This window comes from Podarcis bocagei (genome assembly GCF_964188305.1).
Source record: "Podarcis bocagei genome assembly, chromosome: 18".
Lineage (NCBI taxonomy): Eukaryota > Metazoa > Chordata > Lepidosauria > Squamata > Lacertidae > Podarcis > Podarcis bocagei.
In genome coordinates, this window is record NC_138144.1 from 887610 (window position 1) to 901757 (window position 14148).

The 14148-nt window shown below is 46.7% G+C and overlaps 1 protein-coding gene across 2 annotated transcripts in view; it reads right to left on the minus strand.

Moving 5' to 3' along the window:
• Positions 1–2330: 2330 nt before the first annotated feature.
• LOC308577562 (nuclear receptor ROR-beta-like) overlaps positions 2331–14148 on the minus strand; it is a 34576-nt gene continuing 22758 nt past the window's right edge. Inside the window, exons 3-10 of one of the 2 annotated variants that reach the window (XM_081177875.1) lie at positions 12188–12329; positions 10944–11357; positions 9784–9905; positions 8602–8734; positions 6950–7057; positions 6017–6127; positions 4151–4263; positions 2331–3266 (exon numbers count right to left, since the gene is read on the minus strand). In XM_081177875.1, coding sequence (XP_081034001.1) covers positions 3105–3266; positions 4151–4263; positions 6017–6127; positions 6950–7057; positions 8602–8734; positions 9784–9905; positions 10944–11357; positions 12188–12329 — 1305 coding nt within the window. In that variant the 3' untranslated portion in view covers positions 2331–3104. The remainder of the gene's footprint in view (positions 3267–4150; positions 4264–6016; positions 6128–6949; positions 7058–8601; positions 8735–9783; positions 9906–10943; positions 11358–12187; positions 12330–14148) is intronic. The other variant, XM_081177876.1, reaches the window with a different exon arrangement.

The window sequence follows — 14148 nt, forward strand, 5'->3', positions numbered from 1 at the left end:
TTCCAGAACACTTAACTCTCCGACCGCCTCTATCTCTCTCTCTGTGTGTGTGCAGTAATAGTGTTTTAACAGATAAAATGCTTTCAACGCCTTCTCTCATTCGCCCGGAAACATAAAACATCAAAGCCTGCGACGTTATATAGATTCTTCTTTTTGCACCGACATTCACAAGAATAAATATATTAAGCAACTTCTTTCCCCCAAACACAGTGTGAGGCTTCTAGAGGTGGAAAATACACATCTAAGCTTCCTTTTTGGAAAGAAAGAAAAAATACATATATATATTTGTGTGTGTGTGTGTGTGTTTATATCGAGTCGTTTATTAGCATACCATTTGGGTGGGCTGGGAGGGGGAAAAAGGAAACTGCCCAGTTTTGTTCTTCATGACCCCTAAAAATATCTTCCTTACCCCACCGGTTGAGCCTCCACTCTGTTTCAAGTCTATCATGAGGACCAGAAACTTATGTCGGTTTTGTTTCCCCAGACACGCATCTTATTGCTCCGAACTGGACTCTGGTTTTGGGGATTCTTGGAAATTCAAATGTGAACGTGGGAAAAAAAGCTATCGGTCCCTTTTTTGGGGAGTCACCCCAACACGGCGACGCCTCTCATTTTGAACAACGCAACAGGCCGATATACTAACCACATGCCGTCTTTTATTTATAAACCTCCGGGAGCTTTTGAGCTCACGGGGAAAAGTGCATTTCTCAGTATTAGCACTGCCCTTTCTGCATCGCCAGTCAACAGAAAAAAAAATCAGATTTATTATTATTCTTACATATTTCCTCTCTTTGGGGATTGTCAGACACAACTCGAGGGTGGGGGGGGGTCTCCTTCCTCGATCTGACCCGCTTGCTCACGAGTAAAGTGCATTTTGCAAAAGCGGCGGTGAAGGGGTCCGTCACACGACGTCTTTAAAGTGCTTTTCCGCACCCGTAGCGGATGAAATGAAGACGAAGCTCCGGGGTCCGTTGCCGCAACCCCGTTCCGAAAACGGGGTTCGCCGATTCCGTGGGGCGCAGGATCCCGGAGGATAAACCCCTTTCCTCTTCAGCGTTGCCCGGGAACGACATCGACCCGCAGCCCCTCTTGCCTGGACATCACAGCGGAAAAAAACCCCAAACCCTTTTATATAAAAACACCAAGCTTTAGCCTCTCAGGTCCTCTCTAACTGGGCAGAAAATACATCTCTAGGGTTGCTGTAGCTCAAGAAGTAAAAAAATCAATTTCGGACATGTCGTGCTTTCTTGGGGGAATTTACCCCAAACTTCCTGGTTCTAAACTTGGAGGTTTTGCTGGTTTTTCTGAAGTTCGACCCAGGATGCTATTTCCGCATTTTAAAATCCTGGACATGTCCTGGAAATCCGGACCTACGGGAACTGAAGCCCCAGGGCACGACTCCTGCTTCCTTTGAAAAGGCATGGCCCCAAAACGGTGGAAAATAGCAATATAGTGGAACCTTGGTTCTCAAACGCCTTGGTCCTCAAACAACTTGGAACCCAAACGCTGCAAACCCGGACGGAAGCGTTCCGGATTGCGAACTTTTTTCAGAAGCCGAACGTGCTCCGTTTAGAGCGCCACACTTCCATTTTGAGTGTTACACTGTTGTGTTTTTGCTTTTTTCCTTTCGCGGCTCTTTTTGCTTGTTTTTTTGTGACTGTGTGTAACCCAGTTCAGCTCCTGATGAATCGATTGTGCGACTGCGGTACATTGTTTATCACTTTCATTTTATGGATCAATCGCCTCGTTAGTTAGTAAAATTCCTGTTCAATGGCTGTTTTGGGGGTTGTTTTTAAAAGCCTGGAATGGATTAATCCGTTTTGCATTGCTTTCTATGGGAAAGCATTGCGCCTTGGTTTTGGAACGCTTTGGTTTTGGAACGGATTGAGAACCAAGGTACCACTGTACTGACTTTCCGAAACGCGCTTAGGGAGAAGGCAGGGGGGCTAAATCTGGCTGTGTCCCGCTGCCTTCTACTCAAGAGCAGAGCCGTGGTCCCGATTCTGCCCTGCGCTTCCACGGCAATGGGCCTATTGGGAGCAGGGAAAACACAGAACGCAACCCACTGTATAATCTTATTTTCCAGATTTCCCCCCTGCACCCGAGAACAGAACCGTGGGATTGGGGCAGAGTTCGAAAAGGACCACTAGGGTTACCGAATCGAAACCCCCCACGATGCGGGAATCTCGTGTCTCGAATCCACAACCCAGAGATCATCTTTGCAGCTGGCAGCGGCGAGACCCTCCTGCCAAGCGCCCCTGAGAGGCTCCTTTCTCTCTAATAATAATAATAATAATAATAATAATAATAATAATAATAATAACCCACCCATCTTGATACTCTTAGCAGCACTAAGTCTCCGAAAGCAAAGCGTCGGAGATTCCTCTTCCGTCTACTGGCTGTCGACCGGAATAAGAGAGAGATCGGCCGGTTCCTGTTCTTCGCCCCCTTGTTTCCGCCGGAGGGTCCAGCCCTCCCGGTTTGTGTGTTTAGCTGCCCCACGGCGCTCGTAGAGGGGGGGAACCCCCAGAGCGAAACGAAAAGCTACCCACAATACGCCGCGGTGTCGCCCAACAGATTTCCCCCTCAACTTGAAGAATTCCGTATCAATCCCCTTTTCCATCCGTGCCGTGCCGTTGAAACGTGGGGAGAACGGGGACCTAATAATAACAACAATAATAATAATATCGGTACTACACAAACGGTTACGGAACCCGCGGGTTCTGCGGCACGTGCGAAGGCGTGCTTCCGCGGGGACGTTGCAAATCAAAGCGGGAGAGGTTGACGCACGACGCAGCTTCTAGGTTCACATTCATTTCGCAAAAATAACGAGAAAAAGGGCTGCTTCCTTTTCCGAGCATCCGTCAAGGTGCGATTACATTCAAGAGCGACCGCGGGCGTAAAAGGGAAACGCGGTTCCGGAAAGGTCTTGCGGCCGGCCGCTGGGTTTTAAAAACACATTTTCCGAGCGAGGCGTGAGCGTGCGTCCTTTTTTAGAAATTAAAAAAGGAGATGTTTCGATCCGTAACGCCCCACCTCCCCGTCTCTCGGCTCCGCCGTCCTCCAAAGTTTTTAAAGTTTTCTCCCTGCGGATTTGGGGCGTCTTAGCTGTCTCGGCCGTCGCTGTAGTGCAGCTCAGAGTTGAAGACTTCTTTGTAGAGGGGAGGAAAGTTCGTGGCGATCTCTGGGTGGACGAGGCGGAAAAACTCCAGCTTGTCTAAGTGCAAGTTGCAAATGGTCTTCATCAACGGGAGTTTGGAGATAATCTGTGATTGGGGGGGGGGGGGAGGAAGGGATCAGAGAATCAATTTTTTTTCCCCAAAACCGAAAAAAGAAAAACTACAAACGTCAAATTCAACATCCATATTCACTTGCTAACTTAAACCTGTTACATAATGAACTAAATTGAAATTCACCTAGTTACTCTAAACTTCTCTTTGCTGTATATAAATACAACACAGTTAGAAAAATGTATATTAAAGTTTTTATATTATAAATAATATTTCAAATTCCCCTATACTCCCCATTTTATTCTATTTTTACTTCTTCCGTCTTGTTGTGTTGTTATAATTTAACCATTGTTCAGCTGATTCTTTTATTATTTCCTTGCTTAGCCCTGAACGTTTTACACGTTATCTATTAATATTCCAGTTCCGGAACCATATTTATGAATACATGAATATAAGAATCGGATTTTTTGCTTTTCAGAACATAGCAACCCTAATAATAATAATAATAATAATAATAATAATAATAATAATAATAATAATATACTGCCCTTCATCAAAAGATTTCAAGGTGGCTTGCAAGATAAAGCCTTAACTTTTGCTGATGAATTCAAATTGAAAAAATATAAGGATGTTAATGGACTAAGTTAAGTTTATAAGAATTAAGATTTAGAAAGCCGCTATAAGGATATGCATGGAAATTCTACCAAGGGGAAGCGAGGAAGTCACTTAACAATGTTAATAAGTGTAATTTTAATAAGGTTATGATTTTTATTTGTTTGTATGTGTGTTTTGTTTGTGCATAATTTTGTGAAACTTAATAAAACAAATTGGAAAATAACTTTTGCTAATGAATCTAGTTTGCCTTGTCTCTGTTGGAATATTGGGGCAGTTTTTTCGCTTTCTCCCCTCCCCAAATTTACCTTTGAGAGTCTGTCCTCGTTGCCATTCTTCTTCTGGATTTCGTGCTGCAAAGCCAAGTAGATTTTATCCTGTAGCTTCTGTACCTTCTTGGACTCCGAAAGCCAGGGGCGGTCTGGGGAACAAAATATCAGATTGCTTGGGTCGCCACAAAACTTGGCCAAGAAAACTGGGCTTGAAAGGAAAAACTTCTAAGAGCCATTCGCCCGTGGGATGGAGGTTTTTAAGCAGAGGCTGGAGGAACATCATAGCTGTCAATATCCCCCCCCCCTTTTTAAGGGAAATTCCCTTATTCCGAAGGGACGCGGGTGGCGCTGTGGGTTAAACCACTGAGCCTAGGACTTGCCGATCAGAAGGTCGGCGGTTCAAATCCCCGCAATGACGGGGTGAGCTCCCGTTGCTCGGTCCCTGCTCCTGCCAACCTAGCAGTTCGAAAGCACGCTAGTGCAAGTAGATAAATAGGTACCACTCCGGTGGGAAGGGAAACGGCGTTTCTGTGCGCTGCTCTGGTTCGCCAGAAGCGGCTTATTCCTGCTGGCCACATGACCCGTAAGCTGTACGCCGGCTCCCTCGGCCAGTAAAGCGAGATGAGCGCCACAACCCCAGAGTCGGCCACGACTGGACCTAATGGTCAGGGGTCCCTTTACCCTTATTCCAAATAGGATTCCTCGCAAGAAAAAGGAAAAGTTGACGGCTATGAAGGTCATCTGTCTGGGGTCTCTCTCAACTCTACCATTCAATAATAATAACAATAATTGTTTATTTATATCCCGCCCATCTGGCTGGGTTTCCCCAGCCACTCTGGGCGGCTCCCAACAGAATATTAAAAACACGATAAAACGTCAAACATTAAAAGCATCCCCAAACAGGGCTGCCTTCAGATGTCTTCTGAATGTCAGAAAGTTGTCCATTTCCTTGACATCTGGTGGGAGGGCGCCACCACCGAGAAGGCCCTCTGCCTGGTTCCCTGTAACCTCAGTTCTTTCAGGGAGGGAACTGCCAGAAGGCCCCTGGGAGACGGACCCCGGTGTCTGGGCTGGACGATGGAGGTGGAGACGCTCCTTCAGATATACTAGGCCGTTTAGGGCTTTACAGGTCATCACCAACCCTTTGAATTGTGCTTGGAAACGTCCTGGGAGCCAATGCAGGTCTTTCAGGACCGGTGTTATACGGTCTCTACTCCCAGTCCCCAGTCTAGCTGCCGCATTCTGGATTAGTTGCAGTTTCCGGGTCACCTTCAAAGGGAGCCCCACATAGAGCGCATGGCAGTAGTCCAAGCAGGAGATAACCAGAGCATGGACTCTGTAAGATCATGCAAAATGGCCACCTTCCGCGCCAAACCTTAAAAACATCGGCATCCCCATAATTCTAAAATCTGCAACGTTCAGTAGGCAGAAACTATGCAACGGAAGCGTTTCCAAAAGGTTAACCACAAGCACCCATGCCCTTATGATGAACTCTCAATAGACAAGTTTTCCACAGGCATTGACATCATCATCATCATCATCATAGTAATACGGCCATATCTTGGAAGCCGAACGCCTTGCGAGTCGAAACATTTTAGCTCCCGGACGCCACAAACCTGGAAGCGAGTCTTCCGGTTTGCGGACGTCCTTTGGAACCCGACGTCCAACATGGCTTCCGATTGGAGCTTCCTGCGGCCAATTGGAAGCCGCGCCTTGGTTTCTGAACTTTTTTGGAAGTCGGGCGGACTTCCAGAACGGATTCCGAGGCACGACTGCAATAATATTAGGTGGCCATCTGCCGGCCGACAGCCAAGGGCTAACTCTGCTGGGTCAAAGCTATCGGTCCAAATGGTTCAAATCGCCCCCTTCTCGCCCTCTGTTCGCCGCGGGCGAGTTGCTCACCTGGAGAGAGAAGGACGGCGGCCGTGAAGAGCGCTATCTCCTCGTCGGAGAGTTGGAGCCGGCAAAGATTTCTCCCCAGCTCAAAGATGGCGTTGATGAGGTCGTCGCAACCTGCGGCGAGAGAAAAAGCAGAGGGGTTTGGTCACCGGGAAAATCAGGAGTCGCCGTCTACATGTCTCGATGGGCTTGTCTAAACGGAGGCAGATTTACAGACTATGCAAAATTGGATAAATTAACAGGAAGGGTTCGAAACCTGCAGGATCAGAGAGGGTATGTTGTATGACTGTCGGAACTGATATGTTAAAAAATCAATAAAAATGTATATATATATATATAAAGGAGGCAGATTTACGGACTATGCAGAATTAGATAAATTAACAGGAAGGATTCAAAACCTGCGGGATCAGAGATTTTTAGAGGGCCAGAGTAAATATATGAACTATTTGGAAAGTAATTGTGATGGGCAGATGGCGCTAGTAGGATTGCAAGAAGTTTTGTAAGGTGAATTATCTGAAATATTACAAGAAAGACTATGGAAAGAATGATTAGTGAAGGGCAATTAAATGCAACATAGAAATTAAAAAATGCAGAATAAAGAAGGGAAAATCACCAGAGGTGTTGACGGAAGTCTAAAATATTGTATAAGATGAGAGGGTATGTTGTACAACTGTTGGAACTGATATGTTAAAAAACCAATAAAAATGTGTGTGTGTGTGTGTGTGTGTGTGTGTATACCGTATTTTTTGCTCTATAACACGCACCCGATCATAACACGCACGTAGTTTTTAGAGGAGGAAAATCCGTAGGCATGCCACCCGTAGGCATTCCCTCCATAACACGCCCAGACATTTCCCCTTACTTTTTAGGAGGAAAAAAGTGAGTGTTATGGTGCAAAAAATACGATATATATATCGTATTCCCCTTGTTTCTTACCTAGAGATTTGAACATTTGCACCCCGGCGTATTTCCCCGCAAACAGCACCGTGTTGTTCAGTGGGTTGAAGGCCCGTATCATTCGGATGAGGAGGACCTCAAGGCAGCCTGACGCAAAGAGGAAACGGCAGCGGAGGAAGAGGCGAGGAGGAGGGAGGAGGAAAGGTTGGCGGGCGGAAAGGAATCCAGACCATGAATCACGGGAATTGAACCCCCATGGGAAGGAAGAGGAGGAAGAAATCAAAACGAGGCAGATTTTGTTTGGGAAGAAAGAAATGGGTGGAAGGAAAGAAGGAAGGAAGGAATAAAAAGAAGTTTAGACTCTAAGAATGTTCATTTATCTAATTGATTTACAGGCTACAAAAAAGAACTCCCCAAGCGGTCCACATTAAAACTCTAAAGATCAAATCGTTAAAAAAATTAATTCCTGCTGATTCATTTTGTCTTTGTTTATAACCCAACTATCCTCCCAGGAATTCATCAAGGTAAATAGTTACTTATGTACACATACCCTCTTTTCCCCGTGAAAATAGGGACGTCCTATTCCACCCCCTCCAACGTTTCTCCCCTGAAAATTGGGATGTCCTATTCCATCCCCTCCAACGTTTCTCCCCTGGAAATAGGGACATCCTATTTCATCCCCTCCAACGTTTCTCCCCTGAAAAGAGGGACGTCCTATTCCCTCCCCTCCAACGTTTCCCCCCTGAAAATAGGGACGTGGACGTCCTATTCCATCCCCTCCAACGTTTCTCCCCTGAAAATAGGGACGTCCTATTCCATCCCCTCCAACGTTTCTCCCCTGAAAATAGGGACGTCCTATTCCATCCCCTCCAACGTTTCTCCCCTGAAAATAGGGACGTCCTATTCCATCCCCTCCAACGTTTCTCCCCTGGAAATAGGGATGTCCTATTCCATCCCCTCCATCGTTTCTCAAAACTATCTATCCACATTAAAACTCTAAAGATCAAATCGTTAAAAAAATTAATTCCTGCTGATTCATTTTGTCTTTGTTTATAACCCAACTATCCTCCCAGGAATTCATCAAGGTAAATAGTTACTTATGTACACATACCCTCTTTTCCCCGTGAAAATAGGGACGTCCTATTCCACCCCCTCCAACGTTTCTCCCCTGAAAATTGGGATGTCCTATTCCATCCCCTCCAACGTTTCTCCCCTGGAAATAGGGACATCCTATTTCATCCCCTCCAACGTTTCTCCCGTGAAAATAGGGACGTCCTATTCCACCCCCTCCAACGTTTCCCCCCTGAAAATAGGGACGTCCTATTCCCTCCCCTCCAACGTTTCTCCCCTGAAAATAGGGACGTGGACGTCCTATTCCATCCCCTCCAACGTTTCTCCCCTGAAAAGAGGGACGTCCTATTCCATCCCCTCCAACGTTTCTCCCCTGAAAATAGGGACGTCCTATTCCATCCCCTCCAACGTTTCTCCCCTGAAAATAGGGACGTCCTATTCCATCCCCTCCAACGTTTCTCCCCTGAAAATAGGGACGTCCTATTCCATCCCCTCCAACGTTTCTCCCCTGGAAATAGGGATGTCCTATTCCACCCCCTCCAACGTTTCTCAAAGCTATCTATGTTTTGCAATAAGCGGGCGCGTTGTGGGGACTCGCCAGTCCGGCCGCCACCCCTCACCTGCTTTGAGGAGGATGATCTGGTCGTTTTGACAAAGATCCATGAAGCCGTCGAGGCGTTTGGCGAATTCCACGACGTATTGGATGGCGTTGGAGATTTGTACCGTGCACTCGTGCCACATGGCTTCGCAGCTCTGGACAGGACATGGAAGGGAAGCGAAGGGGGAGAAGAGGGTCAAACATTGCTTCCTGAGGCCCTAACAAGTCTCTTCGCGCCTCCAACACATAAGATTTACAATGGAGCCTCCTTGTGCAAGAGCAGTCTACCTCTGCTGGGGACAAACGATGGAGAGGGTGGCTTTCTCCACCTTCTCCTGCCTCCTGGGTGCGTTGGTCGTGCCAAATCGACACAAAAGCTACGCTTTATTACACTAATTATTATTATTATTCAACTAGCTGATGTTTAGAAGGCAGCCCTATTTAGAGAAGTTTTTATTGACTGATGTTTTCATGTATTTTTAATCTTTTCTTCGAAGCTGCCCAGAGTGGCTGGGGAAACCCAGCCAGATGGGCAGGGTAATAATAATAATAATAATAATAATAATAATAATAATAATAACAACAACAACAACAACAACAACAACAACAATAACAACAATAACAATAACAACAACAACAACTTTTTATTTTTATTAAAGACTTTCTTGATTTACAGAAGTTTTACAGAAGTATTATTATTATTATTTATTTTAGGGCGTCCGATAGCAAGGAGCCTCTAAACGTGAAAAGAGATTCATCTCTCCAGATGATTTCAATCTGCTTTAGTTCTTAAACTTTTGTCTTTTTCAAAGGGTGGCTGCGTGTTGTTCTTTTTAAATTGATTTTTCCATCTGTAAACCGCTTTGAGGGTTCTTCCTCTCTCTCTCTTTTGCAATCGAGCAGTGTATATGTTTTATGAACTCATATAGCGAAATAAGTTTTCTGCCCTCTCCGCCCCAAAAGGATTCGGAAAAAGGCATTGACAAAAATACGCCAAATGGATGCAGATCAAGATTTCTAATTTAGTTACGCTTTCTCTGGGCTATTACTGGATGGCAATTGAAAGTTTATTATCATAAAAAATAACACGGTTTGTGGTCTAATGCTGAAAGGAACTTCTGGCGACGGAGGGAGGGCATGTTTGCGGCGCTTAGTCGCCCCTGAGCACCCTCAACTTCACCAGAGGCGAGTGGCCGGTCCGTACCTTGTTCTGCATGTTCCGGATCTCTTCTTGAGAGTAAAGGATCCAAGCCAATCTTTTCAGCTCCTCGCTGTTGTACTGAGAAGTTTCCAGGTGGGATTTGACCACGTTCTGAGCTAGCCGTTCTGCGGAGGAAAATGCACACACAACAGCCGTCAAGATTTCTCCCCCTACGACTCTGCCGGACCAACCTTCCGAGTCACGTGCAAAACATCACAACTTTCCACGAAGCAAGGTCATTTTCTCTTTCAAAGCGGGCGGCTGCAGAGTCAGTGGTTTGGCTATATATACCGCTAAGCCAAGAAGGCTGAAGAATGGATGCTTTTAAATTCTGGTGCTGGAGGAGACTCTGGAGAGTCCCATGGACTGCAAGAAGATCAAACCTCTCAATTCTGAAGGAAATCAGCCCTGAGTGCTCACTGGAAGGACAGATCCTGAAGCTGAGGCTCCAAGACTTTGGCCACCTCCTGAGAAGAGAAGGCTCCCTGGAAAAGACCCCGATGTTGGGAAAGAAGGAGAAGGGGATGACGGAGGACGAGATGGTGGGACAGTGTTCTTGAAGTGGCCAATGTGAGTTTGACCAAACTGTGGGAGGCAGTGGAAGACAGGAGGGCCTGGCGTGCTCTGGTCCAGGGGGTCACGAAGAGTCGGACATGACTAAACGACTAAACAACTAAACAACACCGCTAAGCCATAAGGGACACGGGTGGCGCTGTGGGTTAAACCACAGAGCCTAGGGCTTGCTGATCAGAAGGCCGGCGGTTCGAATCCCCACAACGGGGTGAGCTCCCATTGCTCGGTCCCTGCTCCTGCCAACCTAGCAGTTTGAAAGCACGTCAAAGTGCAAGTAGATAAATAGGTACCGCTCCGGTGGGAAGGTAAACGGCGTTTCCGTGCGCTGCTCTGGTTCGCCAGACGCGGCTTAGTCCTGCTGGCCGCATGACTCGGAAGCTGTACGCCGGCTCCCTCGGCCAATAAAGCGAGATGAGCGCCGCAACCCCAGAGTCCACCACAAGTGGACCTAATGGTCAGGGGTCCCTTTACCGCTAAGCCATATATAAGAAGCAGCATGTCAAATGGTCAAAGCAAATCTCGGAGCGCAAAGGTAACCTGTGTGTTGGGAATGGGGCGAATCTGCTTAAAAGCCCATCCTGCGTACTAACCGATCTCTATCCTGGAGACATCTGAGGCCAAATGTCCGCCCTCGATTGAGCCGTGCGGGAAAAGTCCGGGCTCCAACATCAGCTCGTAGATGGACTCTTGCTTGATGAGCTTGGCCTCGCTAACGTCGATGCTGGACTGGTCCGGAGACGGCTGGGCGGAGGTCAACAGGTCAAGGTTGTAGTAGCCGCCGCTGCCCTCCGGGGTCAGCGGGAAGTCGAAGAGGAAGCCATCCGAAAGCATGGAGATGTCGTCCAGGTCAGACAGCCCGCTGCTGACGCTCGTGGTGTAGACCCTGGACATCGTCTCCGCCTCGTCCTTGGAGCCGCCACCCTGCTCTTGGTTCTGCTGGTGTTTCTGGACCTCAGCGTAGAGGGAGTCCCGCTGCTTCTTGGACATGCGACCAAACTTGACCGCTGCGAGAGCAATGGGTGGGGGGAAGAGAGAGAGAAGGAGGAGGAGAAGGAGAAGAAGAAGAAGGTGAAGGAGAAGAAGTAGAGGTGAGAAGAAGAAGTAGAGGTCAGAAGAAGAAGGAGGACAGGTCAGAAGAAGAAGAAGAAGAAGAAGAAGAAGAAGAAGAAGAAGAAGAAGAAAGAGAAGAAGGTGAAGGAGAAGAAGAAGTAGAGGTGAGGAGAAGGAGGAGGAGGAGGAGGAGGAGGAGGAGGAGGAGGAGGAGGAGGAGGAGAAGACAGAGAAGGTGAAGGAGAAGAAGAAGAAGTAGAGGTGAGAAGAAGTAGAGGTGAGAAGAAGTAGAGGTCAGAAGAAGAAGAAGGAGGAGGAGGAGGAGGAGGAGAAGAAGAAAGAGAAGAAGGTGAAGGAGAAGAAGAAGTAGAGGTCAGAAGAAGAAGGAGGACAGGTCAGAAGAAGAAGGAGAAGAAGGAGAAGAAGGAGAAGGAAAAGAAAGAGAAGAAGGTGAAGGTGAAGAAGGAGAAGAAGGAGAGGTCAGAAGAAGGAGGAGGAGGAGAAGTAGAAGAAGAAGGAGAAGGTGAAGGAGAAGAAGAAGTAGAGGTCAGAAGAAGAAGGAGGAGGAGGAGGAGGAGGAGGAGAAGGAGAAGAAAGAGAAGAAGGAGAAGAAGGTGAAGGTGAAGAAGGAGAGGTCAGAAGAAGAAGGAGGAGGAGGAGGAGGAGGAGAAGAAGGAGAGGTCAGAGAGCTCTCTACGTCCTTTGACATTTTCGATTTTTCTTTATTTCCCCCCTTTCTTTCCCTTTTCTCCCCCCCCCCCCGTTTCTTGGGTTGGCGACTCACCATCGCGAGACATGCCCAGGGCCAAACATTTCTGCAGCCGGCAATGTTGGCACCGGTTCCGGTTCGTCCGGTCGATGAGGCAGTTCCTCTGCCGCGAGCAGGAATAAGTGGCGTTATTCTGTTGGCTCCTGCGGAAAAACCCCTTTGGGAGAGAAAACGAGGGTGGGCATCAGGAAAACCGGCTGATACGGAGGAAGCTGCAGGTATTAGGGGAGGCGAGGAGCAGAACATCCAAATTCTCCTTGCATTTAGAGGAGGACTTCCACCGTCCAAAACTCAAAAAAACCCACACCAAACTAGTCTTTGAAATCTGCACCTCTCCGGGGTTTTCCTACGCAGGTTGCCCAACCCAAACAGGTACAATGCCTGAAAGACGTACAGTGGTACCTCGGGTTACATACGCTTCAGGTTACAGACTCCGCTAACCCAGAAATATTGCTTCAGGTTAAGAACTTTGCTTCAGGATGAGAACAGAAATCGTGCTCCGGTGGCAGCAGCGGGAGGCCCCATTAGCTAAAGTGGTGCTTCAGGTTAAGAACAGTTTCAGGTTAAGAACGGACCTCCGGAACGAACTAAGTTCTTAACCCGAGGTACCACTGTATTAGTAAAAAGCACGCATAGATTGAAAATAAAGGAATGCACAACATCTCGGGGGAAATAACTTGCATGTACAGTGGCACCTTGGTTCTCAAACGACTTGGTTCCCAAACGACAAAAAACCAGAAGTGTTCCGGTTTTCGGAAGCCGAACGTCCAATGCAGCTGTAGGCTATTGTTTCCGGGGCGCCTGTGCCAATCAGAAGTTGCGCCTCGGTTTCCGAACATTTCAGAAGTCCAACGGACTTCCAGAACGGATTAAGTTTGGCGCTTTTGTTTTCGCTCTTTATTTTGCGTTTTTGTTTTTGAGGCTTTTTCGCTTCATTTGTTTTTGTGACTGTGTGGAACCCAAAAAAAAAAAAAAAAAAAAAATTGGAACCCAAAATAAAAAAAATTCCTTCCAGTAGCACCTTAAAGACCAACTAAGTTAGTTCTTGGTATGAGCTTTCGTGTGCATGCACACTTCTTCAGATGCACTGAAACAGAAGTTGCCAGACCCTTCTATATAGTGAGAAGGTGGGGAGGGGTATTACTCAGAAGGGTGGTGGGAATGGGAGATTGGCAGATAGCTGAGATGAGCCTGTTGACGACTCTTAACGACTGTAATAGGTCTTACAGGAAAAGGCAAGGGGTGAGAAGGTGAAGAATGGCTTAGTCATGTATAATGAGATAAGAATCCAATGTCTTTGTTCAAACCAGGTCTCTCCATGGTTTTAAGTTTGGTAATGAGTTGCAATTCAGCAGCTTCTCTTTCCAGTCTATTTCTGAAATTCCTTTGTAGTAAAACAGCTACTTTGAGATCTTGTATAGAATGTCCTGGGAGATTGAAGTGTGGAACCCAGTTCAGCTACTGATGTATTGATTGATTATTGATTGATCGTGTGACAGTGGAAATGAAATAAATCCCACCATCCAAACAATGACTATCATCAGTGCAGGTAAGAATTTTTTTTTTTTAATCATCTACAGTACTGCCTTATTTATTTTATAGTACACTACGTTGATTATCGCTTTTACTTTATGGATCAATGGTCTGGTTAGAGAGTAAAGTTCATGTTCAATGGCTGTTTTAGGGGTTGTTTTTAAACGTCTGGAACGGATTAATCCGTTTTGCATTGCTTTCCATGGGAAAGCGCGCCTCGGTTTCGGAACGCTTTGGTTTTGGAACGGAATTTCCAGAACGGATTAAGTTTGAGAACCAAGCCACCGCTGTATTAGTAAAAAGCATGCATAGATTGAAAATAACGGAATCCACGACGTCTCGGGGGAAACAACTTGCGTGTACAGCTGCATTCGAAATTATTCGACTCCCCGTTGCAAATCAGGGTGATTATCCAAATTTACAGCCTGTTTGCGAGGAGCCAA